At 47.1% G+C, this 15,663-nt stretch overlaps 1 protein-coding gene across 6 annotated transcripts; it reads right to left on the minus strand.

Annotated features, from left to right (window-relative positions):
- Positions 1-729: 729 nt before the first annotated feature.
- On the minus strand, positions 730-15,617 carry LOC132529057 (interferon alpha-inducible protein 27-like protein 2A). Of its 6 annotated transcripts, XM_060165489.1 has the most exons (7): positions 15,439-15,551; positions 14,891-15,163; positions 10,968-11,093; positions 10,418-10,567; positions 2,713-2,742; positions 1,528-1,689; positions 730-987 (listed from the first exon to the last, which is right to left on the minus strand). In XM_060165489.1, exons 3-7 carry the CDS (start codon positions 11,038-11,040, stop codon positions 779-781), a joined length of 624 nt encoding a protein of 207 aa, XP_060021472.1. In that variant the 5' UTR covers positions 11,041-11,093; positions 14,891-15,163; positions 15,439-15,551; the 3' UTR covers positions 730-778. The 6 variants fall into 6 exon arrangements, with proteins under 6 accessions (XP_060021472.1, XP_060021313.1, XP_060021392.1 ...); XM_060165330.1 differs by lacking the exon at positions 14,891-15,163 and having other exon boundaries at positions 15,546-15,617; XM_060165409.1 differs by lacking the exon at positions 14,891-15,163 and having other exon boundaries at positions 15,439-15,579.
- Positions 15,618-15,663: the final 46 nt, after the last annotated feature.

The following is a 15,663-nucleotide window of genomic DNA, read 5'->3' on the forward strand; positions in this document are numbered from 1 at the left end:
TCCAGTCTAAAGTGGAAGCAGGGCTGCCAGAAACTGGGTATGGGTTATCTGCATGGACAGACAGGCAGGTGGCAGAGGCCAGGTCAACACACATAGAATGCCCGCCACCTGACCCAGGGCCAGGCAGCCAGCGGGCCTTAGGAGACAGCTGAGCATTGACAAGCCTCTTGGGAGCACCACCAGGGGAGCGAGGCCTGTCTGTCCTTGCAGGTTCTGGCCAGTCTCCCTTGGAGCCCAAGGACCCTGAGCTCTACACCAACCGGCACAGAGCTCTCTGGAGAAATGCAAATTCTCTACCTACCTGAAGAGCTCCAAAGGCCACCAGGCCAGGCAGACAAGTGTTGCTGAGTTCCTAGACTCATGATACAGTCAGACCCAGAGTCTTGGGTGGGGAGGGGAGGGGTCAATAATCCCTGAGGATAAAGTGTTTCATAACTGAGGGTCAATGGCTCAAACTGACCCCAGGGCCAAGCCATCCTGTATTGCTGCCTCTGGCTGACATCTTTGAAGACATGTGATCCACGATCCCATCCAAAGAGCAGCAAACTGAGGCTCAAAGGGGAGACATGACCTTCCCAGCTGGGTGGCAGGACTGCAACAGACCTGGCTTCCTGTCGCAGACATCAGTGCCCATTCTTACAGACTTCCTGCTGCCCCCAACCCTGAAGCCATGGCTCTGCAGATGCACTGCACCCTGCCTGGTAGACAAGAATGCAGTGCAGACACTCGTGAAGGTCACAGCATCTCTTCTTTATTTCCTGTGCTTCTTTGAAGGATTTTAGGAGGCAGAGGACTTGTCATTTGGGGGACTGACATCCTGAGGCCCTGGAGGGTCATCTCCAGCCTGGGAGCCCCTCTCTGCTTCAGTACTGGATCCTGGTGGAGGACAGGAAGGGGCTTTCTTTTTTCTACCCCACAGCCAGGCCCCAAGAGCTGACCCAGCCGAGCCCAGGATGATGTTGGATGACATGGAAAGTCCGGCTGCCCCTGGGAGAGAGGAGGGGGTTAGAGCACAAGGGGACAGGCAGCCCCGGCAGCTCCCAGCAAGACTGGGGAGGACAGAGAACCCAGGACCCACAGGAGGCCCAAGACCCAGACATCCCAGTCCTGTTCCCTCCTCTACTTCCTGAAACCCCAGGAGGTCTGCTCTAGGGAGGGGCTGCTGCCCATGCGTGGAGACACGCACTCTGGCGGTGACTCCACCAGCGACAGGACAGACCCTCTGAGAAATGGCACAGGGTCTCTGCCTCTCCCTCCCCAGCACGAGGCTGGGCCCAGCGAGGGGAGGGCCCTACGCAGGTTTGCAGGGCTGATGGGGAACGCGCACCTGCTGCGCTGCACGCCCCCAGTGCCCCCAAACCCACCCCCACCAGAAGAGAGGACAGTGAGGGAGAGTCAAAGGACCAGGGACATTGATGCCCACGAAGCTGGAGGAAGCAGACAGGCCCTCCCTCCGGCTTAGCCTCTGGCCTGAATCCTGTGCTGCTGTGTCACACCCTCCCCGCTTCCTCCCGCCCGGACACTTACCCACGGACTGGAGAGTGGCCACGAGGCTGCCGGCGGCAACTCCGCCCCCATTGGCAATGGCGGCCGCTGACATCATCTTGGCCGCTAAGGAGGAGGCTGCGATTCCTGCCCCGGTGAAGCCCATGGCGCCCAGCACCACGGGCACAGCCCCCACGGCCACGGCTGTATGGGGAGAGGAGCTTTAGGGTTGGCCACAGGGGACAGACTCCCCAGTTCTCCCTGATACCTTCCTGAGGGGGATGAGGTGAGGGGTGCACGTCGCTCTCGTGAGAGCCACGGGGCCTGAGGCAAAGGAAGGCTGTAGAAGTGGACACGAGTGCACGGGGCCCTGCCGAGAAGCTGGATCCCAGGCCTGTGCATTTCTCTGTTTTGCTGTGGTCCTGGAAGGCTCACCTGTCCTCCCTGTGCCTCAACCGCCCTTGTGTGAAATAAGATGAAAGGAGCAGTGGTCTTCAAGCGCCCCCTTTTGGCAGGGAAAATAGCGTCTTTCCCCCTATCACAGGGCCCACAGAATAAGGACAGAGCTGCTCTTCTGAAGAGGTGCTGGGGTGGCGGCTTCTGCCCTCTGCCCTGCAGCTGCCTGTGGGCGTCCCCCCAGGGGTCCCCTACATCTCCAGAGAGTGCAGTCATAGAACTTTCTGCAACCAGGAAACGTTCCGTATCTGCACTGTCCAACACGCTGGCCGCCTGTAGCCAATGAGCACCTGAGACTGTGGCTGGTGTGACAGAAATGTTTTCATTTTCTTGAATTCTGGCCACCGTGTTAGAGGATGCTGGCCAGGGGCACAGCTGGAAACCTCTGGGCTCACAGGATAAGCTAGAGGGTTTGTAAAGCAGTCCGAGGAATCCCTACAGCTCAGCTTACACATCCCCTACAACCCTCCGGAGGTACCACTGGCCCTGCTTTCTGGGCAGGAATCATGGGTTGAGACAGATTTAACAACCCGCCTGGATCACACGGTTTGCACTTGGGAGAAGCTGAGATTGGACCTGGGTGCTTTGAATGGCTTTGCTTCGGTTCCTTCTTGGCAAGGTTCTTGTCACCTCGAGTGTTCCAACTCTGTCCCCTGCCCACTGCACCCTTACCCACCTATGTCCTGGGGCTCAAAGCAATCTTGGGCTTGGTCAAGGCCAGGTGGTCCCAGGGTCAGATGAGGGCTTGAGTTTCTTCCCAAAGAGACTCACCTCCTCCAATCACGGCTACAGAGGCCATACCTGGAGACAAAAAGCACCCCCATGAGTGCATGGCACTGGCCTCCCCCTGCACCCCCGCTGCTGCCACAGTGGGAGGGGGTTCCCTGGAGTTGGGATCAGAGAAGAGAGCAGCCCCTGCCTGGCCTCTTCCTGCTTTTCCTGAGAAGTCTGATTTTCTGAGAATGCAGAGGTGGATGGACGAGAGTCTGGAGCTCTGTTATGCTCCAGATGGCGAGGGGCACCTGCCTTGAAAAAGTTTCATGCTGCTCTGTGAAGTCAATACATTTGGTATCATTTTCTCAAAACAAAACAAAATCAAGAAAAGCATGCTATTTTCATTTGCGATGGAATAAATTTGACTTTTCTGGTCTTTCCCTCTTCCAGACACCCTATACCCTTCTCAGGCTACAGTTGGAGCGAAAGCCCCCCGTCCTCCAGGACTCAGCCTACTTGTCACTTTCTGCAGGAAGCATCTCTAATTCCCCCACCAGAAGGGACCCTGCTTTGGTTCCTTCTTGGCAAGGTTCTTGTCACCTCGAGTGACAAGAACCTTAAATAAGGTAAATAATTACCTTAAATGTAAATGGATTAAATGCTCCAACCAAAAGACACAGGCTCGCTGAATGGATACAAAAATAAGACCCACATATATCCTGTCTACAAGAGACCCACTTCAGACCTAGGGACACATACAGACTGAAAGTGAGGGGATGGAAAAAAATATTCCATGCAAATGAAAATGACTGCTTCCTGACAGTCATTGCCAGGAAGATACTGGAACTCACCAAAAAAGGTGCCCCACATCCAAAGACAAAGGAGAAGGTGCAATGAGACGGTAGGAGAGGCGCAATCACAATAAACTCAAATCCCATAACTGCTGGGTAGGTGACTCACAAACTGGAGAACAATTGTACCACAGAAGTCCGCCCTCTGGAGTGAAGGTTCTGAACCCCACGTCAGGCTTCCCAACCTGGGGGTCTGGCAACGGGAGGAGGAATTCCTAGAGAATCACTCTGAAGGCTGGTGGGATTTCATTGCAGGACTTTGACAGGACTGGGAGAAACAGAGACTTCGCTCTTTTTTCCTTTTTTATAAATTTATCTAGTTAGTTATTCTTGGCTGCATTGGGTCTTCGTTGCTGCAGGCAGGCTTTCTCTAGTTGTGGCGAGCGGGGGCTACTCTTCGTTGCAGTGCGCAGGCTTCTCATTGCGGTGGCTTCTCTTGTTGTAGAGCGTGGGCTCTAGGCGCGGGCTTCAGTAGTTGTGGCACGCAGGCTCAGTAGTTGTGGCTCACAGGCTCCAGAGTGCAGGCTCAGTAGTTGTGGCACACGGGCTTGGGTGCTCCGCGGCATGTGGGATCTTCCCGGACCAGGGATGGAACCCGTGTCCCCTGTATTGGCAGGCGGATTCTTAACTTCTGCGCCACCAGGGAAGTCCCAGAGACTTCACTTTTGCAGGGCACACACAAAGTAGTGTGCATATCGGGACCCAGGGGAAGGAGCAATGACCCCAGGGGAGACTGAACCAGACCTACCTGCTACTGTTGGAGAGTCTCCTGCAGAGGCAAGCGGTGGCTTTGGCTCACTAAGGGACAAGGACACTGGCAGCAGAACTTCTGGGAAGTACTCCTTGGCGTGAGCCCTCCCAGAATCTACCATTAGCCCCACCAAAGAGCCTGGGCAGGCTCCGGTTTTGGGTCACCTCAAACCAAACAACCAACAGGGAGGGAACCCAGCCCCACCCATCAGCCGACAAGCAGAATAAAGTTTTACTGAGCTCCACCCGCCAGAGCAACACCCAGCTCTACCCACCACCAGTCCCTCCCATCAGGAACCTTGCACAAGCCTCTTAGATAGCCTCATCCACCAGAGGGCAGACAGCAGAAGCAAGAAGAACTACAATCCTGCAGCCTGAGGAATGAAAACCACAATCACAGAAGCTAGACAAAATGAAAAGGCAGAGGACTTTGTACCAGATGAAGGAACAAGGTAAAACCCCAGAAAAACAACTAAATGAAGTGCTTTCCAGAAAAAGAATTCAGAATAATGATAGTGAAGATATCCAGGACCTTGGAAAAAGAATGGAGGCAAAGATCGAGCAGATGCAAGAAATGTTTATCAAAGACTTAGAAGAATTAAAGAACAAACAAACAGAGATGAACAATACAGTAACTGAAATGAAAACTACACTAGAAGGACTCAATAGCAGAATAACTGAGGCAGAAGAACGGATAAGTGACCTGGAAGACAGAATGGTGGGATTCACTGCCGTGGAACAGAATAAAGAAAAAAGAATGAAAAGAAATGAAGACAGACTAAGAGACCTCTGGGACAACATTAAACGTGACAACATTCGCATTACAGGGGTCCCAGAAGGAGAAGAGAGAGAGAAAGGACCCAAGAAAATATTCAAAGAGATTATAGTTGAAAACCTCCCTAACATGGGAAAGGAAATAGCCACACAAGTTCAGGAAGCATAGAGAGTCCAATACAGGATAAACCCAAGGAGAAACGCGCCGAGACACATAGTAATCAAATTGGCAAAAATTAAAGACAAAGAAAAATTATTGAAAGCAGCAAGGGAAGAACAACAAATAACATACAAGGGAACTCCCATAAGGTTAGCAGCTGATTTCTCAGCAGAAACTCTACAAGCCAGAAGGGAGTGGCATGATATACTTAAAGTGATGAAAGGGAAGAACCTACAACCAAGATTACTCTACCTGGCAAACATCTCATTCAGATTCGACGGAGAAATCAAAAGCTTTACAGACAAGCAAAAGCTAAGAGAATTCAGCACCACCAAACCAGCTATACAACAAATGCTAAAGGAACTTCTCTAAGTGGGAAACACAAGAGAAGGAAAAGACCTACAAAAACAAACCCAAAACAACTAAGAAAATGGTAATAGGAACATACATAGCGATAATTACCTTAAATGTAAATGGATTAAATGCTCCAACCAAAAGACACAGGCTCGCTGAATGGATACAAAAATAAGACCCACATATATCCTGTCTACAAGAGACCCACTTCAGACCTAGGGACACATACAGACTGAAAGTGAGGGGATGGAAAAAAATATTCCATGCAAATGAAAAGCAAAAGAAAGTTGGAGTAGCAATACTCATATCAGATAAAATAGACTTTAAAATAAAGAATGTTACAAGAAACAAGGAAGGACACTACATAATGATCAAGGGATCAATCCAAGAAGAAGATATAACAATTATAAATATACGTGCACCCAACATAGGAACACCTCAATACATAAGGCAACTGCTAACAGCTATAAAACAGGAAATCGACAGTAACACAGTAATAGTGGGGGACTTTAACACCTCACTTACACCAATGGACAGATCATCCAGACAGAAAATTAATAAGGCAACACAAGCTTTAAATGATACAACAGACCAGATAGATTTAATTGATATTTATAGGACATTCCATCCAAAAACAGCAGATTACACTTTCTTCTCAAGTGCACATGGAACATTCTCCAGGATAGATCCCATCTTGGGTCACAAATCAAGCCTTGGTAAATTTAAGAAAACTGAAATCATATCAAGCATCTCTTCCGACCACAATGCTATAAGATTAGAAATCAATTACAGGGAAAGAAAACGTAAGAAACACAAACACATGGAGGCTAAACAATACATTACTAAATCTCTTCACCAAGAGATCAGTGAAGAAATCAAAAAGGAAATTAAAAAATACCTAGAGACAAATTACAATGAAAACACGATGATCCAAAACCTATGGGATGTAGCAAAAGCAGTTCTAAGAGGGAAGTTAATAGAAATACAAGCCTACCTCAAGAAACAAGAAAAATATCAAATAAACAATCTAACCTTACACCTAAAGAAACTAGACAAAGAAGAACAAACAAAACCCAAAGTTAGTAGAAGTAAAGAAATCATAAAGATCAGAGCAGAAATAAATGAAATAGAAACAGAGAAAATAATAGCAAAGATCAATAAAACTAAAAGCTGGTTCTTTGAGAAGATAAACAAAATTGATTAACCTTTAGCCAGACTCATCAAGAAAAAGAGGGAGAGGACTCAAATCAATGAAATTAGAGATGAAAAAGGAGAAGTTACAACGGACACCACAGAAATACAAAGCATCATGAGAGACTACTACGAGCAACTCTATGCCAATAAAATGGACAACCTGGAAGAAATGGACAAATTCTTAGGTATAACCTTCCAAGAGTGAACCAGGAAGAAACAGAAAATATGGACAGACCAATCACAAGTAATGAAATTGAAACGGTGATTAAAAATCTTCCAACAAACAAAAGTCCAGGACCAGACGGCTTCACAGATGAATTCTATTAAACATTTAGAGAAGAGCTAATACCCATCCTTCTCAAACTCTTCCAAAATATTGCAGAGGAAGGAACACTCCCAAATTCATTCTATAAGGCCACCATCACCCTGATACCAAAACCAGACAAAGATACTACAAAAAAAGAAAATTACAGACCAATATCACTGATGAATAGAGATGCAAAAATCCTCAACAAAATACTAGCAAACAGAATCCAAGAACACATTAAAAGGATCATACACCATGATCAAGTGGGATCTATCCCAGGGATGCAAGGATTCTTCAATATACACAAATCAATCAATGTGATACACCATATTAACAAATTGAAGAAGAAAAACCATATGATCATCTCAATAGATGCAGAAAAAGCTTTTGACAAAATTCAACACCCATTTATGATAAAAACTCTCCAGAAAGTGGGCATAGAGGGAACCTACCTCAACATAATAAAGGCCATATACGACAAACCCACAGCAAACATCATTCTCAATGGTGAAAAACTGAAAGCATTTCCTCTAGGATCAGGAACAAGAAAAGGATGTCTATTCTCACCACTATTATTCAACACAGTTTTGGAAGTCCTAGCCATGGCAATCAGAGAAGAAAAAGAAATAAAAGCAATCCAAATTGGAAAAGAAGAAGTAAAACTGTTACTGTTTTCAGATGACATGACACTATACATAGAGAATCCTAACGATGCCACCAGAAAACTACTACAGGTAATCAATGAATTTGGCAAAGTTGCAGGATACAAAATTAATGCACAGAAATTTCTTGCATTCCTATACACTAACAATGAAAGATCAGAAAGAGAAATTAAGGAAACAATCCCATTCACCATTTCAATAAAAAGAATAAAATACCTAGGAATAAACCTACCTAAGGAGGTAAGAGACCTGTACTCAGAAAACTATAAGACACTGATGAAAGAAATCAAAGATGACACAAACAGATGGAGAGATATACCATGCTCTTGGATTGGAAGAATCAATATTGTGAAAATGACTATACTACCCAAAGCAATCTACAGATTCAATGCAATCCCTGTCAAATTACCAGTGGCATTATTTACAGAACTAGAACAAAAAACCTTAAAATTTGTAGGAGACACAAAAGACCCCAAATAGCCAAAGCAGTCTTGAGGGAAAAAAAACAGAGCTGGAGGAATCAGACTCCCTGACTTCAGACTATACTACAAAGCTACAGTAATCAAGACAATATGGTACTGGCACAAAAACAGAAATATAGATCAATGGAATAGGATAGAAAGCCCAGAGATAAACCCACATACCTATGGTCAACTAATCTATGACAAAGGAGGCAAGGATATAAAATGGAGAAAAGACAGTCTCTTCAATAAGTGGTGCTGGGAAAACTGGACAGCTACATGTAAAAGAATGAAATTAGAACACTCCCTAACACCATACACAAAAATAAACTCAAAATGGATTAGAGACCTAAATGTAAGACCGGACACTATAAAACTCTTAGAGGAGACATAGGAAGAACACTCTTTGACATAAATCACAGCAAGATCTTTTTTGATCCACCTTCTAGAGTCATGGAAATAAAAACAAAAATAAACTAATAGGACCTAATGAAAATTAAAAGCTTTTGCACAGCAAAGGAAACTACAAACAAGACGAAAAGACAACCCTCAGAATGGGAGAAAATATTTGCAAACGAATCAATGGACAAAGGATTAATCTCCAAAATATATAAACAGCTCACGCAGCTCCATATTAAAAAAACAAACAACCCAATCCAAAAATGGGCAGAAGACCTAAATAGACATTTCTCCAAAGAAGACATACAGATGGCCAAGAAGCACATGAAAAGCCGCTCAGCATCACTAATTATTAGAGACATGCAATCAAAACTACAGTGAGGTATCACCTTATGCCGGTCAGAATGGGCATCATCAGAAAATCTACAAACAACAAATGCTAGAGAGGGTGTGGAGAAAAGAGAACTCTCTTGCACTGTTGGTGGGAATGTAAACTGATACAGCCATTATGGAGAACAGTATGGAGGTTCCTTAAAAAACTAAAAATGGAATTACCACACGACCCAGCAATCCCACTACTCAGCATATACCCACAGAAAACCATAATTCAAAAAGACACATGAACCCCAATGTTCACTGCAGCAGTATTTACAATAGGCAGGATATGGAAGCAACCTAAATACCCATCAGCAGATGAATGGATAAAGAAGATGTGGCACATATATACAATGGAATATTACTCAGCCATAAAAAGGAACGAAATTGGGTCATTTGTAGTGATGTGGATGGATCTAGAGTCTATCATACAGAGTGAAGTAAGTCAGAAAGAGAAAAACAAATATCGTATATTCACGCATATATGTGGAACCTCGAAAAACCAGTTTACAGGGCAGAACTAGAGACACAGTTGTAGAGAACAAGAGGGGACAGTGGTGGGGGGTGTGCTGGTGGGATGAATTGCGCGACTGGGATTGACATGTATACACTAATATGTATAAAATGGAGAACTAAGAAGAACCTGCTGTATAAAAAAATAATAAAATAGAATTCAAAAATTCAAAAAAAAAAAAAAGAGAGAAGTCACCCTGCTTCCTCTGTGTGTCCTGCCTTGTGGCTGGAGCCCCTGGCACCACGGGGCAGAGCATGCCTGGACCATGTCGAATTGCTGAGAGCTCTTGGGGCTGGCAGGGACATCTGACAGCGGCAGGGACTGGGGTGCTGGGGCAGCTGGGACAAGGAGTTCCGGAGATTTCAGGAGTTGCAGGAGTGAGCTCAGCCAGCTCCGCACGAAGAGAAGCCTTGGTCCCAGGCAAGGGAGAGAAGGTACGAAATCAGCCTCAGACCTCGTCATTTCTTGAAGGCTGCAGCTCATGGCTCACCATCACCTCTCCCTCCATCAGTACCCCTGACCTGTCTTGAGGGTTTCCGTTTCTGCACAGATGATATTTCCAACAAACTGGCCTTGAAGTTCTCACGCCTCACTTCCAAGGATCTTGAACTCTATGCCACACACACCCAAGGTCATACACTAGGCCCATGCTGCCCACTATAGGAACCACTAGCCATGTGTGCCATGTAAATCTTAATTAAAATGAAATAAAATTTAAAACTCAGTTCCTCAGTCCCACGGCCCACATTTCAGGGACATGTGGCTAGTCCACATGCGGTTCCTCTGATTCTAGAGCATCATTGATTTCATCTCTCATGTATACTGTGCCCTTTTTCTGACAATGTGAGTGTCAGAGAGATTCTATCAGGAAGGTGGGCCTGACACTGACAACTCAGAAGGCTGAACTGAGCAGTGGGGAGTTGGGTGAGGGCCCGTGGATTGATGCTCAGGGATCAGTTACCTGCGTAATGGGCGAAATTGCTTCCTCCAGCCTTGGGTGGGTCTCTGGGGTCAGAGCCAGATCCATCTGGCCCTTGGGGTGGCCCCTGTGGTGGCTTCCCAGGAGAACCATCAGAGGCCTGGTCGGTTGACTGGGAAGGTTCATCCTCCTCTGGAAAAAAAAAAAAAAAAAAAGGAGGGGGAGCTCCCAGCGGGGTGGGCAGCTGAGGGACTAGAGGCCCCACACGGCGCCCTCGACCATCTCCCGAAACTCCCAAGAACTCTGACGTTGGGAGGGGACCTCAACGGCAGCTGTGCTAAGAGGTGACAAAGATGCTTGGAGGTGAACCCAAGGAGAAGACAGAGAGAGGGAGACCCAGCACCAACGCGGAGCTGGCAGATTCCAGACTTCACAGAGCAGGAGTCTGAGGCCCACGAGGTTAGAGACCTGATGGGGCACAGTGCACCTGGTGGCAGGTCCAGGCCAGAACCTAGAAGACCCCCTCTGCCCTCGTTCAGGCACCCCAAGCCCTGGGCCACCCCACCCTCTGGAGCTTCCCTAGAGCACTCACCATCAGAGGGATATTCCAGCGGGCTGAGCTCAGTGGCATCTCCTTCCCCGCTCTCTATGGCTTTAGCTGACATCTTGGAGGCAGTGTGGGAACACCAGATGCAGAGCCAGGGACACCACTATCTTTCTGAGAAACAGAGTATGAAAATCGGAAGTGCTCTGCCTGATTTATGATGGACTGGTGGGGGGAGGGCAGGGGCACCTCTCTGTTGCCCCAGCCTTGCCCTCTGTCCTATAGGAGCCTGTGGGCACTTCCATCTCTGCCCATACTGCCTCCTTGGTTATCCATCTCTGCCCCACCCACTGCCCGGCCAGCCTAAGTCCTAGGGCTTCAGAGTGACCTGGGTTGATACAAGACTGGAGGTACCCAAAGTCTCCTGGTAAAGGTGGGCTCAAGCCCCTTCCCAGCACACTCACCTCTGGTCACAGTGACAGCTGCCCTGGATGGAAGCAGAGAAGTAAATGTAATGATAGCACCTATTTTGTGAGTGCCTATGCGCATCCAAACTAAGGCCCGTCAAGGGTAATTCACTTGCCAACGGTCACAACTAAGGATTCCAACCCACGCACTGGTCAGAGATCATGCTGTTAACCATCAACCCGTACTGCCTCCTTGGTTATTACAGATATGAGATTAGGGCTCTGTGTCATTTGTCAGCCAAGGTAAAATGTTTTGGGCTATAAATTTGTAAATCATGGCAGGCAGGGGAAGGATGATCTCATACAAAATAAAGTTCACAAGAATTGCAGTCGAGTTTTATAAAAAGGAGGACTATGGATTTCTCGCATATCCAAGAAAGGATTTTGAGAGGGAAAATAATGCTCCCGCAGAATGACTCACCCACGCAGGCCTCATCCTTGCATTAGCATGCCAAGGTGAGTTCTGTCTGGCACCAAACCTGGGAAGAGATAGACTCACTTCCTCCTTGGGCTTTTGGGCTTAGACGTCATGCAGCATGGAGGGGATGGAAAAAGATATTCCATGAAAATGGAAATCAAAAGAAAGCTGTAGTAGCAATTTTCATATCAGACAAAATAGACTTTAAAATAAAGACTCTTCCAAGAGACAAAGAAGAACACTACATAATGACCGAGGGATCAATCCAAGACGAAGATATAACAATTGTAAATATTTATGCACCCAACATAGGGACAACTCAATAAATAAGGCAAATGCTAACAGCCATAAAAGGGGAAATTGACAGTTACACAATCATAGTAGGGGACTTTAACACCCAGCTGGTGTCCTCGGCAGCCTCACTACCTGCAGAACTTCTGACACTGCTCTTCCTTCCCAGACAGTGACCTCCCAGGGTAGGCAAGGGCATAGGAGGTGGGGGAGGGGAGAGAGCGACAGGACTCTGCTTCCAGATTAGTTCCCTAATCTCATATCTGTAATAACCAAGGAGGCAGTATGGGTTTTATTTTTTATTTTTATAATTTTATTTATTTATTTATTTATTTTATTTTTTATTTTTATTATTACATTTACTTCTTTCTGTTCCTTACCCCTAGTGGATTAAGTCTCATGAAAAGCGTAGATTTGTCTGTCTTATTCCCCTGGGTCAGGAGCTCAGTAAATATTTTTTAAAAAAAATTTTTTTGATGTGGACCATTTTTAAAGTCTTTAATGAATTTACTACAATATTTTTTGTTTTATGATTTGGTTTTCTGACCGCGAGGCATGTGGGATCTTATCTCCCCAACCAGGGATCAAACCCGCACTCCCTGCATTGGAAGGCGAAGTCCTAACCAGTGGACCGCCAGGGAAGTCCCAGTAAATGTGTTTTGAATGAAAGAATGAATAAAGAGAAAAAAGGGGGAAGTGAGAATCTCAGTGTGAAGCTGGGGGGAAAAGGAGGAGCAGGAAATGAAAGAAGGGGCAGAATCAGGGCTGGAAGAGGGCTCTGCTTGGAATATGCTTGAATGTCCTGGGAAATGAGGCTTTGTTCCTCGTGCAAGACAAGGACATGAGGGACCAGACCTAGGACCTGTCTGTTCCCCACCCCCACCCCTGCTTAGCTTTAGGACAACAGCCCCAAACAGCTCAGCAAAAACGGCTCCAGTTTTCCCTGGGATACTGGGGGACACTGTCCATGGGACACAGAGGGGAGAGGTTTTCAGAGCAAGGTTGCAGGAGCCCCTCTTCTGTAGTGGAACAACTGAGGACATGGAAAGGAGACGTGACCCATGAGCCGCCCCCCCCAGCAAACTGGGGGCTGGCGAATAAGCCAGAACTGCAAACAGTCCTGATTGCTTTGAGCCCCCCCCGGCAAACCGGGGGCCTGCGAAGAAGCACTGAGTGCTTTGGGCACTGATCCATGAGGTGTCCTCAGTATAATCAGAGTGGTGGGAGCGCAAGGAAGTGTCCTTGTGCTACTTCAGTATAATCAGAATAATGGTGGGAACTCTGTGCTGCTTTTGCGCTCAAGGACGAAGCACGGCAGGTTCTCACGAAAGCCAATTATTGCTTCTATAATTAATAAAAACATAGGTTGCTGCTTTGGCACTTCTGAAATGTTAAGAAAACAAGTCTTAAAGTGTAAACCTAGATAATGCTTTAATAAAAGCTACCACAGCAGGACAGACGGCGCTGTTTTGCCTGAGCGAGCAGCAGCCCTCTACTGCTGTGCTTTGGCACCATTCATCTCGTGTGATGAGCTTACTTTCGGCCCTGTCCTAAGATAAACTACAACATTCTTCCTCGTCACTTGGTATCCAATCTACTTTCCTGGCGGAATTCAAGGCATGAGAGGCATCCCCCTCCTGGAGAAACAGGCCTATTGGTTTCTGTGAATTTCCTGTCACTAGAAGACAGATAGAAAGACAACCTACGGAACAGAAGAGACTGGTACCATCAGACCACATGTGACATTAAAAACACCACAAACAAGGGTAAGAGACATGTAATCTACTGAGGGGGGAAAAAACCCACAATGCCCTTTGCATCATTAGAATCCCCAATGTAAAGAAAGTTCTTATGAAACAATTTTTCAAAAGAACTGTCTTTAAAAAGGAACTCAGACTAGAAGAGGTGGTTTCTAAAAAAAGAATTATACATGGCCAATAAATATTTGAAAATGTGTTCAATCTGCTAATACTAAAAATAATTTTTAAAAGAGAAAACTCTGTGTGTATGTGTGTGTGTGTGTGTTCCATGCACCTGTTAGTCAGGGTTTGGCTGCAGAGAACAGAAGTCACTCCAGGTAACTTAAGCAGAACAGGTTTTCTGGGTTGTTTTGGTCGAACTCTTGGGGTTCTGGGCGCCTGGGTCCCTCAGTGATGACGGCTGGGCAGGGTTTGGGGACCTGGCCCAGAGGGCACCACAAGCTGAGATCTGCCTCCTTAGCAGGGCCTGGGCACTCGCGGGAGAACCCAGACTGGGTGCTGGACTAAGGGTCCCGGGCAGGGTAACCTGTCTGCACAGAGACCCCCTCCTCTTAAGCACTGCCTGGACCTCGGAAGGTGAAAGTTGTGCCTTGGGACCTTGCCCTTCTTTGTCAGAACAGAGAATAACCTTTGTTTGGTGGAGGTTTACAGGAACATGGTGACCGTGACCTGACCTCAAGAACAAAGGATGTGACACCCAGAAGTTTGCAAACACTAACCACGCCCCTCCCTCACCCTTCCTATAAAAGGGCTTTGCTGAAAGCTTGGGGAGTTCTGGATTTTTAAGGCATGAGTCACCCGTCTCCTTGCAGGGCCCTGCAATATACCTTTCTCTGCTCCAAAATGACGTTTTGGTATTGTTTGGCCTCACTGTTCGTCAGGCACACAGACTTGCATTCAGTCACATGACCTCTTCCTTGGGTTTGATAATTTGCCAAAAGGCTCACAGATCTCACGAAAGCACTTTACTCACCATTACTGATTTATTACAAAGAATATTAAAGGATACAAATGAACATCCAGATGGTAAAGTACCTATGAGGAAGTCCGGAGCACAGGAAGTGCAGTCCCCGTGGACTTCAGGCGCCAGGTGGGTGCAGACTATGCCACCCAGGCTCTTGGGGACACACTGGCAAGTTCCTCCAAGAAATGAGTTGAGCTGTGTCCCATGGTGGCTCCGGGGTGGTGGGGAGGCTCACTCGACCTAAGCTTGGTGAATTCCCCCGTTGTCCTTTAGGACTTCCCAAAGTCACCGGACATAAAGACAGTGTATGGGAAAGGTTTCCCAGATGGTCTGGTGATGCCCACCTCGAAAAACAGAGTAACTACCGTGAAGCTGATTTCTCTGCATATAACAAAGGACCCAGTTTAGCTTGATTATTGGAGGCAGCCCGACCTTCCCCAACCATCAGTGAGCAACAGGCGAGGCATGAAAACCTAGCGAAAACAACACCTCCAATACAGGCTGGTTGAGTTGTAAATTAAATGCTAAAACTTCTGCGAGGCTCCAGGCATACAGCCAGTACGTAAACAGCCACTGCACTAAAACCAAAGCAAGAATACAAGAATTTACGTTCCCATACATGAGCTAGAACAGAGCCCCTTCAGAGGAAGTACGGCGGGCTCCACCTGTTGCTCCCGCTCCCTAAGCCCGAGACGAGGACCTATCAGCGCGGCCCCTTGCACTCACCGTCTGCGCTCTTGGTACCCGCACTGCGGAAGCCCGCCGCGCGCAGCGAATTAAGTGCGGGGTCTAGAATGGCGGCGGGACTTCCTTCCCAATGCGCACGCGTGCGTGGGCGCAAGCC

This window comes from Lagenorhynchus albirostris, chromosome 1, assembly GCF_949774975.1.
Source record: "Lagenorhynchus albirostris chromosome 1, mLagAlb1.1, whole genome shotgun sequence".
In the NCBI taxonomy this organism is placed as follows: domain Eukaryota; kingdom Metazoa; phylum Chordata; class Mammalia; order Artiodactyla; family Delphinidae; genus Lagenorhynchus; species Lagenorhynchus albirostris.